At 28.9% G+C, this 26,290-nt stretch overlaps 1 protein-coding gene across 5 annotated transcripts in view; it reads right to left on the bottom strand.

Moving 5' to 3' along the window:
- Utx (Utx histone demethylase) overlaps window positions 1-26,290 on the bottom strand; it is a 201,762-nt gene that overhangs the window by 7,498 nt on the left and 167,974 nt on the right. For all 5 annotated transcript variants that reach the window (XM_067050104.1, XM_067050106.1, XM_067050105.1 and 2 more), the window contains 17 exons: window positions 22,733-22,908; window positions 21,060-21,188; window positions 20,759-20,984; window positions 19,600-19,700; window positions 19,181-19,403; window positions 18,930-19,065; window positions 17,563-17,673; window positions 16,873-17,022; window positions 15,492-15,710; window positions 14,051-14,191; window positions 13,456-13,624; window positions 12,204-12,317; window positions 10,300-10,450; window positions 9,295-9,524; window positions 4,586-4,791; window positions 3,964-4,086; window positions 3,173-3,379 (listed from right to left, as the gene is read on the bottom strand). In XM_067050104.1, coding sequence (XP_066906205.1) covers window positions 3,173-3,379; window positions 3,964-4,086; window positions 4,586-4,791; window positions 9,295-9,524; window positions 10,300-10,450; window positions 12,204-12,317; window positions 13,456-13,624; window positions 14,051-14,191; window positions 15,492-15,710; window positions 16,873-17,022; window positions 17,563-17,673; window positions 18,930-19,065; window positions 19,181-19,403; window positions 19,600-19,700; window positions 20,759-20,984; window positions 21,060-21,188; window positions 22,733-22,908 — 2,812 coding nt within the window. The remainder of the gene's footprint in view (window positions 1-3,172; window positions 3,380-3,963; window positions 4,087-4,585; window positions 4,792-9,294; window positions 9,525-10,299; window positions 10,451-12,203; window positions 12,318-13,455; window positions 13,625-14,050; window positions 14,192-15,491; window positions 15,711-16,872; window positions 17,023-17,562; window positions 17,674-18,929; window positions 19,066-19,180; window positions 19,404-19,599; window positions 19,701-20,758; window positions 20,985-21,059; window positions 21,189-22,732; window positions 22,909-26,290) is intronic.

Genomic DNA, 26,290 nt, shown 5'->3' with positions numbered 1-26,290 from the left:
ATAATGAATTATCAAAGCACAAAATTAATTTTTAAAAAACTTCAGAAGAGGGTCATAAACATGCGATCTCAGGTTTCTCTTGGTCTAAACTGTACTGGTGAAGGCAAATGGCGGATTCCCTGAATTGATGCAGAAAATGGTCATAGCCAGAGTAGCAAAATGATTCTTCTCTTAAAAACCCTGTTTCATAATTGAACAAATTATGAATCATTGGTTTGAAAAATTAATAAATATTAAATAAAGTAATTCATTTAGTGATAATATTCTGAACAAAGTGTGAATATATGAAATAGTGATAACCTTATAATATAGACTGTCATTAACAGAACAGATGTAAATGAAATAAACATTGATACAACAAAAATAAAAATTAAAAAAACCAGACCATTAACTAAGAAAGAAAAACAAAACAATTGTTACATTAAAAGACTCAAACAAAATAAAAACTGGTAGCCAATATAGACAAAGCAAAATCCAACAAAAATAAACAACTAAATTAATAGATAAACAGTCTCTTTTAAAGTAATTATCATGATTTCAACAACATGGTTGACACCTGACAATCAGAATATCCATCACAATTGGTATACAGAAAAATGGTACAAAGTAAATTTCAAATTTGGAATCATTTTTCCCTACACAAGTGGGCATTAACAACTCAACATTTTAGTTTCAATTTTAAAAAAAATGTGAAGTCCTTTTCATAATAAGTTTCAATTATTTGAAAAAATGTAAATTAAAACTTCGATTACTTGATTAGAAAAATTCTATAGAGCGTAGAATAGGTGGCTAAACTTTTATTAATCCTTATGACAAAGAATTAAAAGAAGGCATTTATATTAATTTTTAATCTTATTATAGCAGACTGTTAGTTTCTTGAGAAACAGAAAATCAGTAGGTCTGTAACAGTAATTTATATTTAGATTTAGATTACGGTAGATTCAGACAGTAGGACCCTACTGTATGATACATGCTATAAGTAAATTACAAAAGTTCATTTAACCAAAGAATCAATATTTCTTGAGCTTATTCTTATTTGTTAACTAAAACAAAACAATTCTGTTGATGCCCACTTGCTATGCTATTTGTAAAATCACCTAACATATACTACCATATTATCAAAATAAAATTAACAATTATTAAATAAGTAAAACAAACGAAAGGAGGTAATACCAAACTTAAGAAACCACTATAATCCATGAATTAACCCTTTAGGATTTAAAGCCATGATTATGATTTTTGATCAAAACTCTTAGAAGCATTAAGCTGTATATTCACACTAAACATGTGTAAAATCATTGAATGGATGGTGACCTAACACAAAAACCTCTTGATTAAAATTTATTGGAACTATATAAACCTAAATTGAAAGTAAATTAGTTTTTTTGGTTCTAAACCTTGAAATCATCAGTGTGACCTACTCAGTAGGGCAGAAAATATTGCGACTCTGGATTATTCTTTGAAATTATTTATTAACTACAACTTACATATTACTACTGATATATTTAGCAAATTGAATAAACTAATTAGAAATTTATTTTCAATCATTTTCATTTTTAGTAAAAAAAAAAAAAAACTTCAACTAAGTGCTCAAGTTGTTACAGTTTTCCCATTTCTGATGGTTAGGTAAGTACATAAATTTTATTATTATTATTTTCTTAAATTAATGATCTTCTACTGGAAGAGTTTCTAGAATTAATATGATTTTGGTGAATGACACAATGTTCCTTGTTTAAATGTAACAATTTATTTCATATACAACAACAACGACAATAATATCGTTATGAATGAAGACCATAAGAATGCTATTAATATTAAATTCTTGCAAAATCTTCAATTTATGTAGCAACATGACTATGTAACAACAACCTGAAGATGGGGGATAATCCCGAAACGTTGTTGTTGTTGTATATGAAATAAATTGTCACATGTAAACAAGGAAGATTGTGTCATTCACTAAATTCATATTATTTTTTTTTTTTATTTCTAAGCCCCATGGGTGTGTAGGGTTTGATATAAGGGGAAAATAAGAATGGGTGGAATCTCTTGTACTGCATTTGAAATACATTTATTTTTATTTTTTAATAAATTAATGTCATTATTTGAGAATAAAAAATATGAGAGGAGCCATGTTTAAAAGATTTGTGTCAAGAAAAATACTTTTGTACACGGTTAGGTGAAAGCTACAAATGAAATCTTATAAAATTGATACTGGACCATTTACAGACTTCCAACCGAATTTAAGTGAAGTCGAATGAACCATTTTCAAAATATAGGTGTACCAAGAAATTTACACACACATAAGTGAAAGTAGTGGATGGAACCTGATAAAATGAATTTACGAACAACTGGGTATAAACCTTCACAATCTCTGAAAATTTCATTAAAGTTTTATAAACAGTTCAATCAATTACACCTGAAAATAAATCTCACAGAACAAAATTTGTTCCTTAATATCCAAATTCGAGTGATAATTTTTTATTTATTTTTTTTTTATTCTATGTTAGTTTTTCATTTCCTGTAGGAATTGAAAGCTTCTCTACTTTCAGAACTAAGGAATCATAAATTTTATTTTTTCCAAATATTGGATAAACCAAATGAAATTTTTTAAATTATTTTTTATTAGTTTTTATTTAATTACTTTTTGTGATTATTTTAAATATTTATTTAAAATAAATTTTACAACAGCAGAATTGATTTATTTACTTTAATTAAGTAATTTCAGTAATTGCCAATTCTGTAAGCCACCATCCATACAGTACTTTGACTAATCAGTTGCTGAAATGGATAGTGGCCTTTAGTGAAGGCCATGCTGCGAAGTTGTGATATTACTACAATTCATTTAGGTTTAGAAGTTTTATTTTTATTTACTCATCAACTACATAGTTACTAAGAAGTGAAAATACAAAAATTACAAAGAAAATTTATCTATATTTCACTTTTTGTGAACATCAGGGTTCTAAGGGTGGTTGAGCAATGATAGTTCAATATCGCTTACACTATAGACCACTAACCTTTAAAGGGTTAAGTCACTGTTTATTACATCATACAAATTGGTTAAATTTATTAGCAATAAATTTTATTTAATCTCAAATATTGTTTTCAATGTATTAAACAATATAATATGTAATTAAAAAAGGAGTAAAAGTGTCCCGAAACAAACTTCTCTTACCTTCATGTACAACTGGACAGTGTTCATGCCGAGGATGACATGGCCTACATGAGACAGCATATTACCAGCAGAGACAACACGTGCAAAAGCTGGAAGCTTCATGAGTTCTTGGAGCTGTGGTTTCCACTTCCTTTCATCTGAGAGATCTACATTTGTACCGAATCTCAACATTTTAGATCCAGGAGGCGCTTTCAAACCAGGTACACCCTACAAAAAAAAACAAAGTGTAATTAAAGACCTTCGATGTTATTAATCTATAAATTTTAAATGAGTGGTATAAATAAAAAAGGATGAGCGAAATCTAAGTAAATAATAATAATAAGTTTTAAAAAAAGTAAAGAAAATTTGATCTAAATTATTTTGATGATAAATCACTTTTATGAGTAATATAAAATCTTGGTACATATCCCGAGGTTTTTTTTTACAATATATAATATAGAAGATCTGTAGTAAAAAATTGTTTTACTTAGCCATGATTTGAGTTTAATGTATTCCCATTTTTAACTGCTTTTTTTTTTAAGGCATGTAAACATTGTTATTCATTATAAAATAATTGTTTTGTTCATTCACATGATTTTCTTTACCACTTTGCCTGCTGAGGTTAATACAATAATTCTTTCTAGCTGTATTAATTTATGAAATGCTGGTGAGCTTTGTAAGGACAAACCTCTACCTTCTTACTTATACGTTAGAAAATCGAGTGAATAATTTTCCCTTCCTACTCTACTAACAGGACGTTAAACTCAACACAAATTAACAATATTTGACATTCATGCGTTTGTCCAACTTACAGTAGCATTCTTCTTCTTGCGAACATTTCCTGTTGAATCTTTCGAATCTGAATCAGATAGGTTGCTATTCATAGTGTTGTTAGGTGCATGAATACCAACTTTTTCTACTTTTTCTCGTTCTTCCTATAATAAAAATTTACTTTTTATAAATACACAAATCATATTTATATGCATGCAAGACAAACATTAAAAGGAAAAATAATTAATGATGATAATAATTAAGACTTATCATTAAGTAAAGCTGAACATATTAATCAGCCCGTATTCAACAAATGATTAAATTAAAGAGTGAAACAAAAGTCTAGAAAAACTCTAAAAAGGGAGATTGGTAGGCAACAAAAAACCGATAACTCCATCCTTTAAGAAATGAAAACCGCTAAGACTTGAATTCTATTATGACAAACTATGACTTGAAAAAACAATCTCCAATCTATCAATAACTAGACATGTTCTATCTATTCAAAAGAATAGGGACTACCTAAATCTATATCACTTCATACAATTTTAAAATACCTATTTGTCTCTCTTGTGAAATTTATCAAAATTGTCTAACGAGGTTTTCATTGACTATCATTGATACAGATTTAAGACTAACTCTAACAAGAATTTAATCAACAAATACCTTGAGGCTTTCTTGAAACGAGGAAGCTTGATATTGAGCATATTTAGCAATAGTGGTGTGCGATCTGTGGCTAATGCACGACCATCCTCTTCCTCCTAGCGTCGGGTCCCAGTTTTCATCTGAGGTCTGCTGCACCTGGGTTCTTACTTCTATCGTGTGGTCAGGATTGGCTTCCACAAGTGTTTTTGTTGAAAATAACCCCAAGTCTGAATAATAAAATACATGAATGGTAAAAATTTGATAATAGAATAATAATGAAAACTAACTAGATATTAAATTTAAAAATATATATTAATAATAAATCAATCATAAAGAAAATAAGTGTTAGATGATATTAAAATATTTAAAAAAAAAATGATTACAATAAACACTTAATTTCATTTTGGAGCAGTTATGTTAATAGCTATAGAATCATAAAATAATAAGCAATATTAAAAAGGACCCTCAAAAGGCTCTGATCAATTTAAAAGTCCAATATTTATAAGTATTTAAGGTTAATTTACATTTTAATGTAGGTATCAAATTATTTTACTTTAATAAAAAATGAAGGTAAATTTATTAATATATGATTTACCATAAATAAATTAAATACAAATCGTCATAAAAAAATTGTTAATGACTTATTACAATTCTGACAATATGAGTTTAATGTAATTTCATATTTATCCGATTTGATACAACACCGTTTAGATTTCAAATTAATATTTGAATACGTCTGCATTTAATCATTAAAAATTACAAATGTTACATAAATTATATATATATTAATTTCATTTCAAGCGAGTATCCCACGTCAAGCTGAGACGGTCAAGAACTCACGGCTGACAAGGCAGCCACTCATGATACCGCAGAAGGTGAGGTGAAGTCATCCGATCTGACGTCCATGAGATTTTAAATAATATATTAATATAAATTAGTTTAAAACTATTATAAATAAATAAATAACTTATTTATCAAATTAATAATAACTAATATGTATTATTAGTTTATCAATTAAATTATATAAAAAGAAAATTACATTTTCAACGCCATTTAAAATTTAAACCACTTTAATTTTCCCAGATATTTTACACAAAAAAAGCGACAATGTACCACAAGTGTTATGACTAATAGATTATTTTATTAGTAAATTTATAACACAAACAAATTTAGAAAATTTACAATTGAAAACCAAATGTCCATGTTAAGTATCATTAGTATTTTCAGCATAAGATTCTTCTATGAACTGTCAATGAAATAACTAATCTTCGTATACTTTAATTGGAGTTCAAGAGAGATCTCATTTCTTTTCTTCATTTGGTATGTTTAATAATTTCAATGAGGATCTACTTCATTATTACTGTTCTGGGTTCTCAAAAATAATTCAGTCAAATATCGAAATATATTTTTCACAATAATCTTTTAAAAGATAATATCACTATAGTCATAAAACATGCAACTTCCCTTTCCGGTTCAGTAACCTACATAACAACTTAAAAAAAAAAAATTTAAACTAAAATAATCCTTAAAAATACTGACATCATTGAAGGGGTATATCTGAAAAAAATAATGTAAATTTAATATTTGAATATGTACTAAGAATTAAAAAGTTAAAAGCCAAAATCATACAGCAGTAATGTTGCGATCAGATTTGGTGAAATTACTAAAGAAAAATAAACATCAGTAGAATCCCAATAATTCATATCTTCAGGGGTCTGGGAAAAATATAATAATTGTCAAAAAAAGTAATTTTGTATTTATAGTGCTGTCTCGGAAATCTAAATCTACAGTAACCCATTTTTCAGATAATTTTTAAGACCACTACTCTTTGATTTATAAAATATAAATATTCTGGTTCTTTCTGAAACCAGGTATTTATTTCTCTCAGACATTATTTATTTATTATTAATCAGCACAATATCACAATCATCTGGGACTTGGCCAGCTCCAGAATAGATCACCAGTTTTCTCTGTAGATAGATGCTGCCATAAAATGCCTGACACCGAGCAGTTAACTAGCATCTGTCTGTAACCAAACAGTAGTTCCAGTGTAAGCTTGGTCTTCTCACTCATCTGTTTCTATATTGAGGTTCATTCATAATTCTCTGAGAGGTCGTATTATTGTCCATCAGTGTGATACCTTTTAATTCCATACAACAGCACATTTAGTTCTCTTTTTTTAACCAATAGGGCTCTGTACACATGCATCTATTCTTGTCTTGGGAGAGTTAACTATAACAATTTTTCTGTTTTGGAAACAAATATGTGCCACAGAAAATAAGTTTACACATGGCTAAGCGCGGATGAATTAATTTTGAAATATAGTTGTCAAAGAAAAATGCATTAGTGGAAGCGGAAATGAATTTAATAAAATTGATATAAGGCCATCTTAGGTATCAATGCTCTCAATCCCTGCAGGGAAAATTTCATTAACTTTAGGTGTTATGTCTGTCACATAGATTTGACAACAAAAGAGTTTGTTCCTTGATGCCTGAAATGTAAAACCTCAGTAAAAAGTGTTGGTTTTGAAGATAATTTTTTTTTTCACTACCTTCATGAATACTAAGTAAGCTTCTCTAGCTTTGATAGTGAAAAGCAAAAAGATACTAATTGCAAAAGGGATCGTATATATTATTTTTATTTATAAGTAATGCCAATACTTTTAAAAGTAATAATTATTTTGTAAAAATGTATTTCATACACCATCTATCCAGAATATGGATTACCAGCATTCTACTGCATTAGAATAGCAAACTTCCAATTATAGCAACATTAACAATAAACAGTTATTAACTGACCATAAATCAAAGACATTTAACAAATTGAATGACTAGCACAAAAAGAGAAAGAATCAAAATTAATCTATTTTAACACTAAAATATATCTTAAAACAACAAGAATGATGTGAGCAATAATCTAATAGAAATGCAAAATTAAATCAAACATGTGTCCCATTAGTAGACCTGAGAGGAGCCCATTTCTGGCAAGACTGAAATAATAAGAAAAGGATTCTTGTTCTGCCAAGTTTTATATATTGTGTTTTGCTTCAATTTAAGTATTTCTTATATTTTCTTTTTATCTTATCAGTAATTATCATCATTTTTAATGGTTCCTGATACTTCAGTTATTCCAGTATCTCAATTTTATTTTAGTGTGTATATTTCTCAACCTAACAATACTTATCTGACTTTCCAAACAGACAATTATAGCAAACAGGTTGGTTGATGTATGACATATCACAATCTCCCAAGAGGAAATTATAACACAAAAAAAGACAATCCTTCCCACCCGGACCCGGCCCACTAAGACACCCAGGGAACAACAGTCCTATATCACTTTTGAAATATTTGCTTAAAACAGGAAGAGGAGACTTTAAGAAAGTCAAATCAAGTAACATTTAAAAAGTGCTTGAAATTGGAAAAGAAAGTGAAAAAAAAAATCACAAAAATAATTTTTTTTTTTTTACCAAGAAAACTAGTGCGAAAAGTACAAAAAGGAAAAATATTGCCTCATTGAAGAAAGGATATCTTATGAAAGGTGGCCTACTGAGGAGAGGTGTTTATACGGCCAATTGTACAAAATTCCTCACAACTATAATTGTGGTCTTCTAAACACATGCCCAGAATCTTCATTAATTAGAAGGGACAAAATTAATTTATTCTTAAAAAAAAAAATCTTCTAAAAGGTTCCTGTAATCGAACTAAATAATGCATTTGTTGTTGACCATGTATATTAAAAAAGGAAAAGATGGTTGGGGTTGTGGTCAGAGAAATACACAAATAAGTAAAATTTATTGTAATAGTGCCAATATTTCAGACCTTCATCAGGGCTAAGTAAAAAAAAAAAACAAGGTAACATCTATAAAGAATAAAAGGAAATAACAGAAGAACTAGAAAATAACAGATAATATTGGTACATAAGTAGTATGAAGGAAACTCTTCTCTCATATTACTTAGAATGATTTCTTTTAATAAATCTTTCATTTTTATTTTTTTAATCTATACATTTTTATTTACTTATAATACTTACTTTTTATAAATTTTAAATACTGACAATATACAATTTCTTCTAATACTACTTATGTACCATTATTATCTGTTATCTTCTTATTTTCTAGTTATTCAGTATTTCCTATCATTCATTATGGCTTTCATCTTGATTCTTGTACTTTGACCTGATTAAGGCCTGAAATCGTTGGCACTAATAAAATAAGCTCAACTTATTCGTGTTCTATACTGACTGCACCCCAACCATCTTCTCATAAATTTCCTATATGAGGTGCACCTTTGCTTCCACCTGAAGAAGAGGGGAAACCTGTTTTTTTTCCAAGTAACATTTTCTGATTATTGAAATACATCTCCAAATTTTTACTATAATAAAGTTTGTTTATTAAGGAGCGTGTTTTTCATTATTCTTTAAAAGCCGGACTTAACATACACACATCTTTTTTTTTTTTGAGAAATCAACATTTTTTCTTTTTGATTCTTGTTAATAAATATTGAAATGATAACAAACTAATCAAGTACAAAAAGAAGATACATCGAAATAACAATCACCATTTAATAATTTCATTGGGTAATCTCAGTAGTAAATTAACTTGACACAATCTTTTACAGTACTTCGAAGAATTAAAAAACAATTATTGAAAGTAATTATACCAGTCTATCTATTTCATTTGACCATAACGACTTTATAACATAACCTAAATAAAAATAATTATCAATTCTTACCAAGCTTGAGAGCTGCAGCGAGGCCCCTAATTACGGCAATCGGATGCTTCAGGCAAAATTCTTGGAGTTGAGGGCTGAAAGCATCCTTCTTCCCTTCAAGGTAAACACTAGGCGTTGGAGGTAACAACTGTTCTCTAGTCAATCTTACGGGAGGAGGATCCGGAGGAGAGGGTGGTTCCTGCCGGTCGCTAACGACGTTACAGTTAGGTACTCCCATTTCGCCCCGACCCCTGCAACAGTCGAGGTTAGCAAAGGAAATGGTAAAGTAGTTTGGAAAGTTAAGAGAGTTTATCAAAAAATAAGCAATAATACATTGAATACATTAAAAGATTATTAGTTGACAGTATATAATTGAAGGAAGATAGTCTGGGAGGCAGTCTAAACGTAGATGCCTAAAAAATATAGTGTACTTCTTAACTCCTTTTCAAACATTCAATAATTTTTAAAAAAATTATTCAAGAGTAAATTGATTTCATGATACAAGGGAACTCTCGAAATGAAAAAGAAGTGGTGAAAGAAGAAAAGGTCACAGACCAATCATAAAACATTTATTAATAATACAAATGATAATGTAAACCATAATTTCACGAATGAAATTATAAATAAATAAAACATTATTTAATAATTAAAATTAGGAAAATAAAAATTTATTCTATTTTTGCAAAATAAAAAAAAAATACCATTAATAATAAAATTTTATTATGTCAATTATTTCAATTCCAGAAGTTTCACTTCTGTCAGCCAGTCTCAAAACTGCCACAATTGTTTTTTTTTATATTCCCAGTACCCTTTTTTTAACCACCATATTTCTTCAATAACATTATTAAATGCTTAATATTTTAAAAATATGTTTCCCGAAAACTGAATTTAAAAAACTTTTTTTTAATAAATCAGTAAAATTTTGAAGAATGGATTGCTGTAGATCCCCTGTTTCCAAAACATGAATCATGTTAAGCTCATTTCATTTATGCCAATAACATCCAATAAAGAGAACAAAACACTTACTTGCATGCTTCAATGATAGTTTTGGCATCCATATCGATGTTAAACTCCACTTCAGGTTGGATATCAAGAAGAGAACCAATATGAACTTTTTCATCTTCATTGGGTTCCGTCTTCAGTCTAACCTCAGATCCTTCAGATTTTATACTGTTCACTGAAACAAGCAGATCATATTGTGAATAAAATGCAATCTGGGGAAAGATGATTTTGAAGCATAATTTATTTTTAAAATACTTTTCATCAAAACTATAAGACTTGAAAAATATTAAGTTTTGAGTAAGATAAGTTAAAGAAAGTGCATATCTGGGGGCAAGTGAATAAATAGTGATTTTTCTAATTTGTTTTGTTGGTAGAGCTATCTAAGGTACAACTGAATAAAGTAAGTAGGATGGAATTTACTTAAAATTGCCATGGATTGTAGCTCTCTAAAAAACAAAAAAATTGAGAAAAATACACATTTATGCATGTACATACCATACATAAGATTACAAAAAATGTAGAACACAAATCATTGAGGATCTGATAGGAGAGCATGTTGGGGTGACGGTCTCAGAGCGCCTGGTTCAGAACATTGTGGGTTCCACTTTATAGAAACAAGGAACATAATAATAACTAATAAATATGTAAAAAGGACTGATCATCAAAATAAGACTAACTCTGAATTTATTACGTTATTTCATTAATGAATATCTAAGGAAACTAAACAGAATTTTAGAATCAACAGAACTTCACAGACTCTTTTGTATTTGTTTTCTTTTTGAACATTTTATGATTAGTTTCCAAATTTAATTTACTTATGATACAAAGTAACCAGTTTGGTATGTACTATTTTTGAAAGATATTTAAACGACAAATTAAAAACAATAAATGTTGAAGATCTAAAAAGAACGAAAGAAATAGCGAGGAAGAGAAAAAAATTTAGAGAGACACCGGTTCAATTGAACACGCATGTTCAATAAGAATTCCAGGTTTTTGACCAGATCTTAGTGCACTAGTGGGAAGTGAAATCTCTGGAGTCACAGGTTTAAGGGATTTCTGAACTGATTGATAAGTTACCACCATTATAAAAAACCAAAAAATACATTAAGACCTTAAGAGGTTATACTTCCAAAACACTTGTCTATTTCAACAGAATGGAAAATCACCAAATTTTAAGTATTTTAAAAAAGTGAATAAAGGAGTTTATCAACTGACCGATTCAATTACCAACTACTGAAGGAAAATTCATACAAAATATTTAATTTAACAGTCTTAAATAGATCCTTGGCTGCACAAAGATTGTATATTTATAAGCAAATATTTGTTGATCAATAATCACCTAGTAAGATTGCTAAGAACTAACCAATGAACCAATAAGTTTCATTATTAGATATTAGCCCTTACAGTGCTCATTAATGACACGCCATTGACTACAGCATTAGCAAAAAGTGCCAGCAACTATATATCATCGCATAGCAATTGCATCAAATTATTTGCTTTGCAAGATAATACTTAAAACTATTATTATTTCAGAAAATAAAAAACACTAAAAATGTGATTGGGAGTCTTGAGGTGATGACTAAACAAAAAAAAAATGAGAATTAAAAATCAGTGGATTATAACGAAGATTCAAGGATTATTTTGGAGTGACCTATGCCATAGGGGCCAAATCTAAAAAAAATGGACCAGATTGTTTCAGAGAAAACCCACTAACATTAGACAAACAGATATTTTTAAAAATGATTTTGGATCCTAAGTAACTTGAAACGTAAACCCTTAATATATTTTTTTTTCTTTTTTTTTATCATTGAACCAATCAAATTGGTTCGTTATTCTTCACATTTGTATTATACTTGGTTGGTACTTCAGGGATCATAAAAACAGATCAAAACTTACAACAAGAACATTGTAAATCAAATTAGTAGTACCTGAACTAGGCCTTGGACTGTTTGAATCTTGGCTTTTCACTACCACTGATGTCGTAACTCCTGAACTGGTAGGAGTACTCGTAGGTGATTTTCCATTGGCAAAGGCTTGTTCCACTAGAAAAAAAAAAATAAAACACATAAACAAACAGGCAGTATTAATGAAAAAAACTAAAATAAAGGTTATAGACACTTTTTTATGGCTAATTATTAAACAAAAATTTTTAATTTTATTTTGATAAAAATGTTCTCTGTAAGTATCTAATTAAATTATCATATAATCAATAAAATATTTTGGGCATTTAAAATAATCAAATAGATACATAAATAACTAAAATAAAAAAACTGGTGATAAACACAACTTTCACTAACCATCCTACTTAGAGTTGAAATCAACACTCATTTCAAATCCCACAATTTCTTTTTTTTTTCATACCCTCCTGTAAAGATTTTAGTGGGTATTTGGTACGTACATTTAGGAAGTATGCTATATGTATAGCTGGGTGTGAAGGATATCTTATAAGGATGGCATTATAAGGTTAGGTGAGGGGTCCAATGAAGGTTGTAACTTGGTTGGCTTAAGCTAGTGGATTATTGGAACGGGGAGGCCACAATTTCTTTATTATTCATGATAGCATTAATTTCCCTAACTACATTTATATTTATTGGGTAGGTAAAAAACTACTATTACTGTGTTTTTGAGCTTCAATAGCTGTTATAAAAATACTCAAAAGTCATGACTATCATCAAAACAACCATGGAAAAATGAAAACCTTTTTCTCCTTCAGTTAATCATATAATTTTTTCAAAACTTATATTCATCCATTTTTTTATTATTACTAATAATAAGAGATCATTACTTATTTCAAATAATCAAAATTAAAGATCCTTTAGAACAAACTTTTTTGGAAATTGGTATTTAATCACTTTCAATTTATTTCAATGATGAAGATAATATCTAGCTGATATTAAAGATAACTTGATTGGTGTGTATGATTGTACAAAGATGACAGGTTTAATCAAAATCCCTAGAATTTGTTTCTTTAGAGTTATTTTGGAGAAAATGGTAAAAAACTGTAAAATCAATTAATTACATTAAGTAGCACTTTCGGTAAGTCGATTGTAGCAAAAAAGTTAATGTCACATTCCAAGCATGAACCAATCTTAAATACTCAATTTCAGTTTTGTAAACGTTTCTGAGCTAAAATAATAAATATTATAATCAATCATACTCAAAATTATTTTAAGAACTTACAAACTGAAGGGTCTTTTGTGTCAAGTTCTTCACTAGGCGCAGGAGAACTAAAGTGTTTAAGTAAATCTTCAGCTAGCGACGTTGCGATGTCTTTCTGTGACAATAGAGCCTGTAGCTCTTGGTCACTGACCCCAACGACATCAGTACTGCTCGCACAAGAACTCGTGGTCTACGGATAGAATTGATTTTTATTACAAGGAATGGAAATATTAAATAACAAATATGAATTATAACAATTTACAGTTAATTGATATATTAAAATATGATATTGCAAAACAAATTCAGAAAACTGTTTTATGGAAAGTACAATAAAAAAATAAACAAATACATTCCACTAAACTGAACATAGATTCTGAATCAGAGGTAGCCAAAGTGATTTATATTGAAATATTAAGATTATTCATCAAATTTTAATATTTTATTTACCGCTAAAGCTACACAGATATATCTGGAGACAAATGTATAGTAAACTACAGCTTTGATATGGTGTACAAAGCTTGGCATAAATTGTAAATATTATGTTCATTGAAGGATTTAATTGCTTAGAATAATTAAAAATATAATTGATCAGGTGAAAAGATAAAAATAAGCAAACCTGGTTGAACAGAGGTTGTTGCTGGTTGAAGGGGAACTGAGACTGTTGGAATTGGCTGTTCTGCCTGAATGTTCCTCCTGGTTGTGGTGATTGAGAACTACCACTGAAGCTACCAGTGTCCGACTGCGGAGAGACTCCACCCTAAAGAATAAAGGAGTTGGTCTTAATATGTTTTGTTTAATATCAGGTACTTGTAAATAAACCTTTAATAATTACATAAGTCTTGTCGTAATACCATAGATTCGCTCATTTAAAATACAAAAAAACAGCTTAACTGAGAGTAAAGCAAAGGATCTGTAATGCGAACATCTTAGGATAAAGGACCCAATGGTTGAGTAAGTTGGGGAGAGGGTCCTAGAGTACCAGATTTATAATGCTATGGGTTTGATTCCCTGAGTCAATCAATATTTAATTGATAGCAGCTTTAAGAAATGAATCTTGATATTTCCATACTGGTGCTGTAAAGGACATCAATGGAAGTCTTGAGCCAAAAAAACACAGGACTAAAGCCTATGTCCGGGTAAGATAAATAAAAGTGCACCAGAGCAATAAATGCCAGCATTAAACTTTTCTGAAAAAATTCTAAAGAAATTTGAAGATGTCAATTTGACTCTGGGAAAAAGGTACTATTGCTTTGGTTTATTCTGTTTTGCACATTGCAGAGGTAAAGTCATTTTTATTGAATTTTTTTACGAGTAAATATCACTTGAATGCAGTGTTCTAAATTTCGGAGGCCCAAAAATTCCTGTTGATAGTCCATAAGGTCCATAGCTTAAGGAAAGGTGGATACATTTTCATAACATAAAGTGCTTATGGAAAAAAAAATAGTGAAAAAAATTATTGTTTTAAGATACATTGGTTTATTATGGAATATAAGGGACACAAGAGATCTGAAACTTGGGTTATAGGACTTTCTTTTGAGTGTACATATGGGTAAGTCAACAGCAGTTTATCACTAGGCATTAGGTTTGTTCCAAGACGAGTTAAAACTATTATCAAACTATGGACACACACATAGTACAGTTTTCTAGTTCTGCATGTGCATGTAAATAGAAAACTGTACTTTCACTTACATTACAACACTGTGAAGTTCACTCATATCAAAACAAGCCTATAGGCCAATCATCACGAGATGTTGGACCATTAATCGATTAACAGAAAATTCAATATAAAGGTTGGATGCTTTTTTAAGTTGAAGATATATTAAAATAAAAGAAAATGGTTATAAAATATATAGAACTTTCAGTAAGTAAATATAATTCAACAAAATTGAAAAAAAAAAATATATATATATGCTTAATAAAATCAAACCTTAAATTTAATTTGGGATATTCATAATAATAATAGTAAAATACAAAAATTAGCAATATCAGACAACAAGTTAGTTTGGTTTGGTAAAATGTATGTGCAACTGTAAAGGTTTGTACAAGTAAATACTTACTGATGGATAGGATTTTATAACTGATGTGTGATAGTTTCCAGAATACTGAGGTGTTGTAGCACCTGGAGTTACTACCCTTTGTTGTTGCTGTTGTTGTTGCTGCTGCTGCTGCTGCTGCTGCTGCTGTTGTTGTTGCTGCTGTTGCTGTTGTTGTAGTCGCAGTTGTTGTTGGTGTTGTTGCATCAATCTGTATTGATGAAGCAACTGCTGCAGCATTTGCTAAAAAGATAAATTTATATTCAGTAATGAAACTTAAAACAAACTGTAATGGAAGAAAAATATTTAAAAAGCACAGTCTATTAAATATATTTTTAATTTAGGAATGATTTCCCACAATCTGGTATTATTCAAGTTGCATGTTTCAGAACATTCATACAGAAATAACGTTAAAGTATTTCTAGACTTAAGGAACTAAATTATAACAGTAAAATAAATCAACCTAAAATAATACAGTAATATTAAATAATGAATTTAAGTTAATTAAATAATGTAATAATGATTTAATAAGAACAAAACTTTCAAAATACAATACTAAATAAATAACATTACAGTAGAATCTTGATGAACCAAGTTAATGTGGACCCCGACTACCTTGACAAATCAACTTCTCTGATAATATAGTTAGGGGATCAGGAAAACAGAAAGAGGCCATAAAATCAAATTGTGAAAACAGAGATACCATTATATTGTAGAATTAAGTACAATATGATCACAATACTTAAAAATAATGTAGAATACATGTGTACATACTATCCTTGATCACCTCATTCTATGTTCATTTATCTATTCATAAATACAAGATCTCAATTGGCCAATTCTCCTCTGTTCTTTCCTTTAAACATCTATCCCTTCACCTATTTCATAATCGAACCACCAAATTGTTGTAAGCTATCTATTTAGCCATAACATTAATTACTACAAAAAAATTTAATTTAATTACCACACTTTTGTAAATAGATTCCAGTCCTAGTATAAAATTATTTTTTTAATAAATTCATTCATACTATTCAATCCCCAAAAATTAAATAAAATATTTTAAAGTCTTTAGCAGCGCTTGATTACACTGCCTCCCTTCTTAAGCACCATACTGCACAGTCGCTGCATCATAAGGATATTGGCTGTTAATCAATCATCTTTTAATATATAGAGCCAGTATCTTTTGTCGGATGTATAGTCATGTTATAATTAAAGTAGGTCTGTTAATGATGAAATAACAATTATTTGGAATTAGCAGTATATTCATAATTTCAATTTTACCTTAATTTAGGCTCGAATAATTGAAGCTCAGTTAATCGAAACCATTAGACCATTATATGTTGAAAATGGAAAATATATACAGCTATTTCCAAATAGATGGGAAAATAAATGTATAAGTACTTACATTTTGCTGAGATGTTAGAGTCGGCTGGCTTTGCTGTAGGAACTGCAGCATCTGAAGCTGTTGCTGGTTAAGGTAAAATGGAGGATTGGGTGTGGTGGGAGTCGCCACCCTAGTTCCACCATTCGTAGTACTTCTAGGTGTCTCCTCAGTCTAAGATTTAAAGTAATTAATAATCTTGGGGTAACAGAAGTAAAAAAATAATAAATACTTTAATAATAATAATAATAAAAAGATTCAGACAGAACGATCATTAACATTAACATCATCTGATGGATATTCACTGCTATTTACAAAGTAGATAAAGAAAATTATTTTGGTATAGCTATGGACCAGTTGGCAAATGTTAAACACAGTATTTTAATTTCTACAAGATATCAGAAAATGATAAATATGCTAGAGAATCACTTTTACATCTGATTTTTTACCTGGTAGGCTTTATTAATATTAATTGTGATAACAAATAAGTTAATGGTTAAACATTTGAAGAGAATGAAATAAAACAATAAATGATTATGAATCAACTAGGGCATAATAGACTGGGATAGAAAAAACAAATTTAAACTTGGATATATCAAATTTAAGAGTCCCCTAGAAAATGGCCTGGGGGCTGAATTGTTGGAGAACAATAAAGATAGTGAAAGAAATGGATCGAAAAAAAAATTGTGTTTTAAGATAATAATAATTCTTTACTTTAAATCTCTTGTTGGCTGGAGCGGCTTGATTGCCCTGAGCTGGGTAAGGAGGTGGAGGTCCCTGAGGCGAGACCTGGTGGTGACCATTTGATCCATTTACGCCACCGCTCTATAAATTAAAACATAAATTCATAAATAAATTGCCTTCCTACAAAAATGAATATACATATTTTCCCCAATAGCCTAATTTGTTCATAAATGCAGAAAATAAAATAGGAATTGAAAAATATTAATACTAGTTAATTAATTAAAAGGAAACAATATCATACAAATATTATAAAGAATCTTTGAATGCCCAATGAATGTGGATTTTCTTTTATTTTTACCACTTAGGTATAGATTTCCAAACGGTTTATATTCTTATTATTTGTAGATGGCAGACTATAAGTGAATTACAAGAAGACGGTTGAGGTTGCAGTCAAGAAAAATAATTTTAACTATCTATTAATAACCAATGTCGCAGATCTTCATCATCTTATATATATTCCTTCTGTACCTGTAAGCTACCTTCATACTTCAAATCTTTAATTTTTTATTCATTTTACATTAATAATATGTTCTCCACCTCGACATTTCAGACCATCAATCCATCTTCAGGTATTTTCTCTTTTACCATTACAGACACTTTTTTCTTTTGTTCTTGATATTTTTTCCTTTAATAATTTATTCTTTACATCTATATCTTTAAACTAATTGGTTAGCGATTACTTTTTAAAAATCTTTTACACTATTTATATTCAAAATTTTGTTATCTCAAATTCTTCTAAAATCGCAGATATTCACTGTTGCACTGTCCTTTTTAAATAATAATACAAAATACTAAACAAAAAAATACAAGAACGAAGATGGACGGATGGTCCATAAACGTCATGACGAAGAACATATTACTAAAGTAAAGTTAGTAAAAAATAAAAGTTTTAAGTATGAAGGTAACTTACAACCCCAGAAGGAAAAAAATTAGAAAACTTCATAAATTGGTGCCTTAGAAAAAAAAAAAAATCCTTGATAAATGTAGTATCTCATATTTTTGAGGGAAGGTGGTTAAAATACAATCTGTACACCTCCACCAATCATAACAGATACAGCCTTTAAAACAGGCTGACAGGCTAAAAGCCTGCAACATAGGTTGAAATAGCTATTAATGAATATTTAAAACAATTTTATAATTATTTTCCCTGACTAGAACCTTCCACTTCATATTTTTCTTTTTATTTGATAAATGACTGAGATATGAGCTAACAAAATCTCATTTTGAAACCATAACAATCGTTGTTTTGAAACCAATGGTAATGCCCAGTTTCGAGAATCATCTTAGATGTTGTTATCAATTCTATACCGTGAGTAAGAGTGTGTTACATAATTTACCTGTGTTTTTTGATATTGTTGCTGACCGATTCTTTGGTTACTCCCTTGAGTTTGTTGCTGTTGCTGTTGTCTCGAAGACATTTCTGCAGAAATTGGCAAGTTCCATGCTTCCTCTATAGACGGCAGTTGCCTACGTCTAAAAACAAAAAAATGAATAAAAAACATTATACTTGCACAAACATCATAGATAATAATTACCAAATGGCTTAAAAGAATAACTACTAATGATTTTAATCGGTTAGTGAACTAACTTGCTAGTTATGCTAGGCATTGGTGCGTTTCCTAAATGAGTCTGAAGAAACTGTATCCTTTGAGCAAGATTTGGGTTCATATGCATAGAAACCCTTGGTGTGATCTGTGTCACACTGTTCCTTTCTCCTTCGTTATTATTATTGTTATTTTCTCCAACTCTGGTTGCGTTTACATAGCACGCATATGCATCCTTAGGCTGATTGCAGCTTTCATACAGTATACCTATGATATATGATAGTAATAAAATAAAATAAAAAAACAATAAAAAAAATAAAAGAAACAATCTTATCCCGAAAACATAATTACAAGAAATCTTAAATATCTTATTTTTATATAAATATCAATGTTTTAATTTATGATGTATAAATTTTTAATAATTTATAAATAAATAACAGAAATCAATGACAATTAATGTTACCTAAATTTGTCCAAGCTGCACTATGGCTTTTATCTAACTGAACTGCACATATATACGCTTGGAGAGCATCCATAGGCTGATTCTGCTGCTGGTAGAGTACTCTAAAAAAAAAAGAATAAATAAAACAATAATTCAAATTGTCAATAAAATATTTTAAGCTGAACTTGACTAAATGAATAACAAGAATTTCTAAAAGAAACATTTGGTTCTGTGTGGGCATGAAAATTGATTTTCATTTAAGCTGTCAATGATAATTCTTTATCAATTTTTTTTAACTTCATAAGTGCATCAGTAATTTGTGCATCAGAAATTCTGCAAGTGAATATGAACCAATTAAGATAGAAACTCACTATGGTAAATTAAAAGTTGCAAGAATGGGGTTTTTAAAATTAATTAACTTTACAGAAATAAGGAAAATAATAATTACTAATAAGTATTTAAAAAACATAAAAATATATACAAAAATTTACTACCTCAACTCTTAACCTATTACGAAGTTAATGAAGAGGATATAAGTCATTATGGTATTTTAATTTGGATGACTTTACGGGTTTCTTGAATTAATCAACTTTATGGAAATAAGGAAGATAATAATTACCAATAAAAATGAGAAGAAAAAAAAATTAAAATGTGACTAGCTTTGAATCTATTATGTTGTTCATTAATGCATACCTAAGGAAATTGAATAGAATTTTAAAATTAATTGAATTTGTGAATTTACTGCTCATAATTTGTTTTTGGAATACAGTATTATAAGTTTATGTGACTTTTATTTTATAGGATTTGGTTTTACGATATTCTAAAGTATCTAGTATGGATTTTAAGCATTGTGAACAATATTGATCAGAAATAATATGTTTGCTTAACTAATCGTTAAAGATTTTTAAAACCTAAAAACAACAAAAAATAGCAGACTAAATGGAGGTGATGGGAAAAAAAAGTTGAGAACTCTATAAGACATTTCTTAAACAACAACTCAATTCAACATTTTCAACCGGAAGAATTGAAGACTGGACTTCCATGCCCCACTCGGAAGAAAAATCTCTAGATTCAATTATATGGAGAGAGTTAATAATTTTTTGTAAAATTATGTTATTTTATTCTTAGAAATGACTAAATGAAATCCAAAAAATTAAAGAAAAATCATTTTTAAAGTTACCCTATAGAGCACCAAGTATCAGCATTTCCCTCCGACTTCTCTACTGAATTTCGGTACGCTATGAAAGCATCATGGACTTTCCCAACACTAGCGTAACACCTTCCTAGCAGATAGAGTGATTGTCCTGATTTAGGATCGGCCTCTATTGACTTTTGAAGACAAACAATAGCTTGAGATTCTCTATTTTTTTTGTCACCTAAAGAATCAACACAATGATACATCCATCCTGGAAAAAAAAAGTAAATAAATCCAAAAACTTTTAAAACAATTGAATAACATTAAAAAAAAAAAAAAGTATTACCTAACTGCCTACAAATGTCAGCTTTTAAGTTAATGGGCAATTCTTTTTCTTTTAACAATAATTCATAATTATCCTTGGCAGACTTGTATTTTCCTTGGACTTCATACAGGTGGGCAATATGGAATTTAACTGAAAAATAGAAAATGATTCGTCTAATAACAAAATAATAATGATTCATTAGGTTAATAACACCAGGTTAATTAAACTATTAACGATAACTGTAATAAAATAAATCAAATGTTATCCTTATTAAGTCTCAACATTCTTTATTATACCAATAGTCCAACGTTTTGGCCAATTCGGCCATCCTCAAGGACAAGCTTAAATATAAATTCACACCTCACATCAAAATTTAAAAAAATTGTATGTTGCTTCGAGTGTGTGTTTGTTTATCTAATAGTGGATAGTGTAGTTTTAATCTAAAATTAAAGTTTTAAAAATTAATGAAGGTTTAAAAAAAAAAAATAGGGTGATTTTGACTTGAATTTGATAACCCAGGTAAAATAGCCAGTAAAACATTTTTTAAATTTTGATGTGAGGTATGAATTTATATTTAATATTGTCCTTGAGGATGGTCAAATTGGTCGCAACTTTGGACTATTGATGTAATAAAGAATGTTGAGACTTAATAAGGATACCATTTGATTTATTTAATAGATAAATACCAGTTTCAAGAATATGAATAAATTACATAAGATAACTGTAATAACATTTTTTTTTATTAAGTTAATATAATTTAATATTCCATTTATACACAAAAGTACGTGATCCTCCTAGCTTTATAGAAAAAATTACTTCATAATAATAAAACAAAACAAAATATTTATTTAAGAATGAGTAAATCTAGAAAAAGAAAGTCATCGCTCTAACTGACACAACACACACTGCTCAAGCACTGCACCCCCAGAAGCTGAGCCGAAAGGTGAAGAGGTAAGGAGCGGTTTGAAGTGGGTATCTCCTATTAGCTTCTGTTGAGTACATATTTTTCATGCTCCAATTTATAAGTATAGATTAATTAACTTTATGTCCCAGTTCCTACCATCGTGTTAAGTTGTGTTCTGGTAATACAATGCCATTCAATAGTTTAATTTAATTTATTTTATTGAGTAAATAAGCAAGACACCGCAATATTTCATTGTTTTTATAAGATTTGTAACATAAAACATGCCTATTCTTCGATACAGCAAAGTAAATAAAATACCATCAAAGATTCGTTACCTTATTTTTTTATGTAATATTATCAAATACTGAAACGATAGCACTATAGGCCATTCTATAAAAATTTGCATTTACTAGCTTGTCACTAGAGTTATAGTAAAATAAAAACAAAAGAAAATAGATTCCATAATTTAAAACAGTTACTGTAACTAAAAATAACAATAGAGAATTGAACACTTTCACCATTATAATTTTATTTTAACAGTATGTAAAGTGTTAGTAACCCCACTCCTAATGTCCAGGAGAAGTCATTGATGTAATTGATTTTATGCTAAATTGTTGGAATTTAATCTCAATACAATTTTAAACCATTCTTTTCTTTCAGAAGTTTATAATACATTTGAAAATTATCCGACAGCCATCAATCAATTTAAGTAGATAATTAATTTCATAATAACTATAATTATTGTAGTAACATCATTGTACAATTGCAGAATTAAATTGGAAATACTTACTTTCAATTTTTGAAAAAGTACAAGGGCTAGCATCAATTAATGCTAATTGAAGATGTTTCAAAGACGATTCCCAATCGTTGTTGACTTTGAACATCAACCCGAGACGGAGGTGAACCTCATTGGCCCGGGAAAATCCAGGTTCCACGTAAAGAACCTGCTGGAAAGCCTTCACTGCCCTAAAAACAGAAAATAAATTGTTATAAATATAAAATTTTCTTAAGAATTTTGTATTAATATTAAAAATTATATTAAATAATTTATTATTACAAGACAAAGGCATTACATTACTTTCCGAACTACTTAATTTAAATTAAATGTATACATGTGTGTGTGTATATATATAAATTAAGTAATATTAGTACAGTTAAGAAAAAATATATCTATGCATATATTTATTATACGTCAAATTGAATCAAAGTTGGCATAGTTTATAGATTAAAAATATTGAAATAAATAAAGGGATTTAAAGTTGTTTTATTTTTTCTTTATTGGTACAATTTTTCAATGAAAGGGCTATGGAACCAGCCAATGGGAATCAATAGGTATTATTTAACTACTAAAGTGATGAAATAAGTCCTGATTTCAAAATAAGAAACTTACGTCAAGTTATTGCATCAGTTCATCAACAATTAATTTTATGAGGCTCAACTTAATTATTTATGGCCATTTTCGCCGACGAACATCACGAATTGTTAAAAATAGTTCGATCAGAAAGAATATATAAGGAAACTATTGCAAAATTAAATTACTATTCATCCTCTATACGTATTCAATTATCTGAAGATGACAAATGACCTATTAAGAAGAAAGGGAATTAAAAACTATCCAAACAGTTTTCAAAAATGAAAAAACCAAATCCATGAAAACGTTTTCATCGTTTATCGTTTTCGGAGATAAAATTAAGTTCTAAAACAATATTATTATTTAACAGGCAATGCCAATAAAAATATAAGAATAAAATTAAATACGAAATGTATTTTATATATCATAAAAGATGAATATTAACACATAAATTTGGCGATAAACAAAACAATTCAATGTTTCTTCTAACAGCTGTAAGGTCACGACCTTGGCTAAATTAAACCCGGCCATTGCCCTACTGCTTTAAATAGGTCGTTCAATTTAAAATATCAATTCACTCTTATTATACATTACACATAATAATCAATAGCGTTAATAATATATTACTAACGTGCATTTTATTTTTTATTAAATATACTGTAACTTAAATTTTAAAGAAAAAACATTCAGAAAATTTTCTTCGTTGAGATATAAAGAAAGTAAATATGTTTTTTAATAAAAGCAAAAAAAAGTAAAATAATTATACAGGGTGTAAAAAATATGAATTCTTATGAAATAATAATAATAATAATAAAAAAGTCTGTTTTATTTAATTAATTTGCGATCTTTTCAGCATAAATATGGTTATAGTTTAAAATATAATTCAAATCAAAATAAAAAAAAAAAATCGTATTAAGACGAACTATATTATTAAGAAATTTAACCATCTTTCAAATAGACAAATTTCTCCAATCATTAATATATTTTATGTTATTTTATATAGTTACAGTTATTTGTAGTATTTAATCTTTGGTTTTATCATTTATTAACCAAGTTGAACTATTAGCGAAGTTAAGTTCACTATCAGAGTTTAGATAAGCATTGCCATACTTCTACACTGTGGTGATATTACTTGCACATTAGGTAACCGTCAGGTGGAATAGGATTTAAGTGGATTTGAAATGAAGCGCATGCTCTGGAATGTTTGACACGCACCATGTCGTATCCTAATGATGTAAAACCATCATAATCATGAGAGATAGTTGACCGTGGATGACTTATACGAGGAGAAGATGGTTGGGGGGTATGGTCAAATTAAAACACAAATAAGTTGAAGTAACTTATTTAATCGTGCCAACGTTTCGGCCAGAATTCCTGCCCTTCATCAGGGCTGTTAGCTTGAAATCCTACCGCCAAGTCATCTGTAGTAAGTACTTGGCGGTAGGATTTCAAGCAAACAGCCCTGATGAAGGCTAAAAATTCTGGCCGAAACGATGGCACGATTAAATAAGTTACTTCGACTTATTTGTGTTTTAATTTGACCGCAACCCCCAACCATCTTCTCCTCGTATAAAATCATCATAAGTGGAATTCACTAATAACGTTTAATCCAGTTGTATATCATTAGAAATAATATCTTATATACTATCCATTATACCATTAATATTTAACCACAAGGAATAATCTCCAATATTATCTAACACAACTCATCTAGAAGCATAACTTATATTCATTAAAACCACTAAAATTTACATACTGGACTATATCAGGGAATTACAAAATAGAGATGACGCAGTTTGTGCCATATCCAGGGAAAGTAAGTTAAGTCCTGGTATGCAGTCCGGTGGGTTAGGGGGCACGTGGGTGTTGCTTTTGAAACATCGTATTCAGCTACGCGTTAAAAAAACAATAAATAATTACATTGTTATTCGCGTAATTAAATTTGAAATTAAAATAATTATAAACGTTTATAAAAAAAAAGTATAAATAATGCTGTAAAATACTCCATTTTTAAATCGAAAAATCATTTAGCAAGAAATACTATACAAACGTAAAAGATTCGATTCTCAAAATCGAATATTATAGAAAGATATAAAATATTCTATTCTATTATTACGGTTACATATTTCATTTGTCATGTATTTCATTCTGTATTTACTACAGTTGGCACGATTAAATAAGTTACTTCAACTTATTTGTGTTTTAATTTGACCGCACTCCCAACCATCTTCTCCTCGTATTCTTAAAATCATTTTAAAAAATAGTGCATACAATGAAAACGCCGTCATTAGATTCGATTAAAATGATACTGGTTTACTTTGACATTGGGGGACGAAAGGGAATACCACATGCGAGAACACACATACCAGGAAAAACCATTCTTGCGTCATGTATAACGTAATAGATGTTGCAATGTCTATTTACTTGTAAATATTTAACTATCCGAGGAATCATCTCTAATGAATTTTTTATTACTACGGTGAATTTTTTTTTCCTTACTCAAAATTAATATAAATTTCAATATCAGCTCTCACTTAAGGGGAGTGGTAAAATACATCCTCAATAGTAAATTACATTAAGAAAACCAGCGAAACAGAAGCCTGAGTATGCAACAACACTTTTAATTCAAAAAATTAATTATTATGTGTTGAATTATAAATATTTTGAGTCCAACCAATATTATAAAATTTGAGATCTAATAATAAATAAATTTCAAATAAAATTTCGATTCGGTCAGTGTTAATGAAAACGTAATTATACAAATTGATGCAGGGATGTTGATGTAGATTTGATATATTCTAGACACGATATATATTCTTGAGGTTATTGAGATTCAGTCAATTATAAACAACTACAGCGACGTTTCGAAACTTTATCATTCGCATATTCATGGCCTACAGTGAAAATAAATATATAATAGAAAATTGTAAATTTACCGTAGGTAATAAATATTAAAAAGAGGAAATCAAAAAGTACATAACTATTCATATACATTTT

The sequence above is a fragment of the Halyomorpha halys genome, unplaced genomic scaffold (genome assembly GCF_000696795.3).
Source record: "Halyomorpha halys isolate HHAL.00 unplaced genomic scaffold, Hhal_1.1 Scaffold524.1, whole genome shotgun sequence".
NCBI lineage: Eukaryota > Metazoa > Arthropoda > Insecta > Hemiptera > Pentatomidae > Halyomorpha > Halyomorpha halys.
This window is presented reverse-complemented; position numbering and strand designations above follow the sequence as displayed.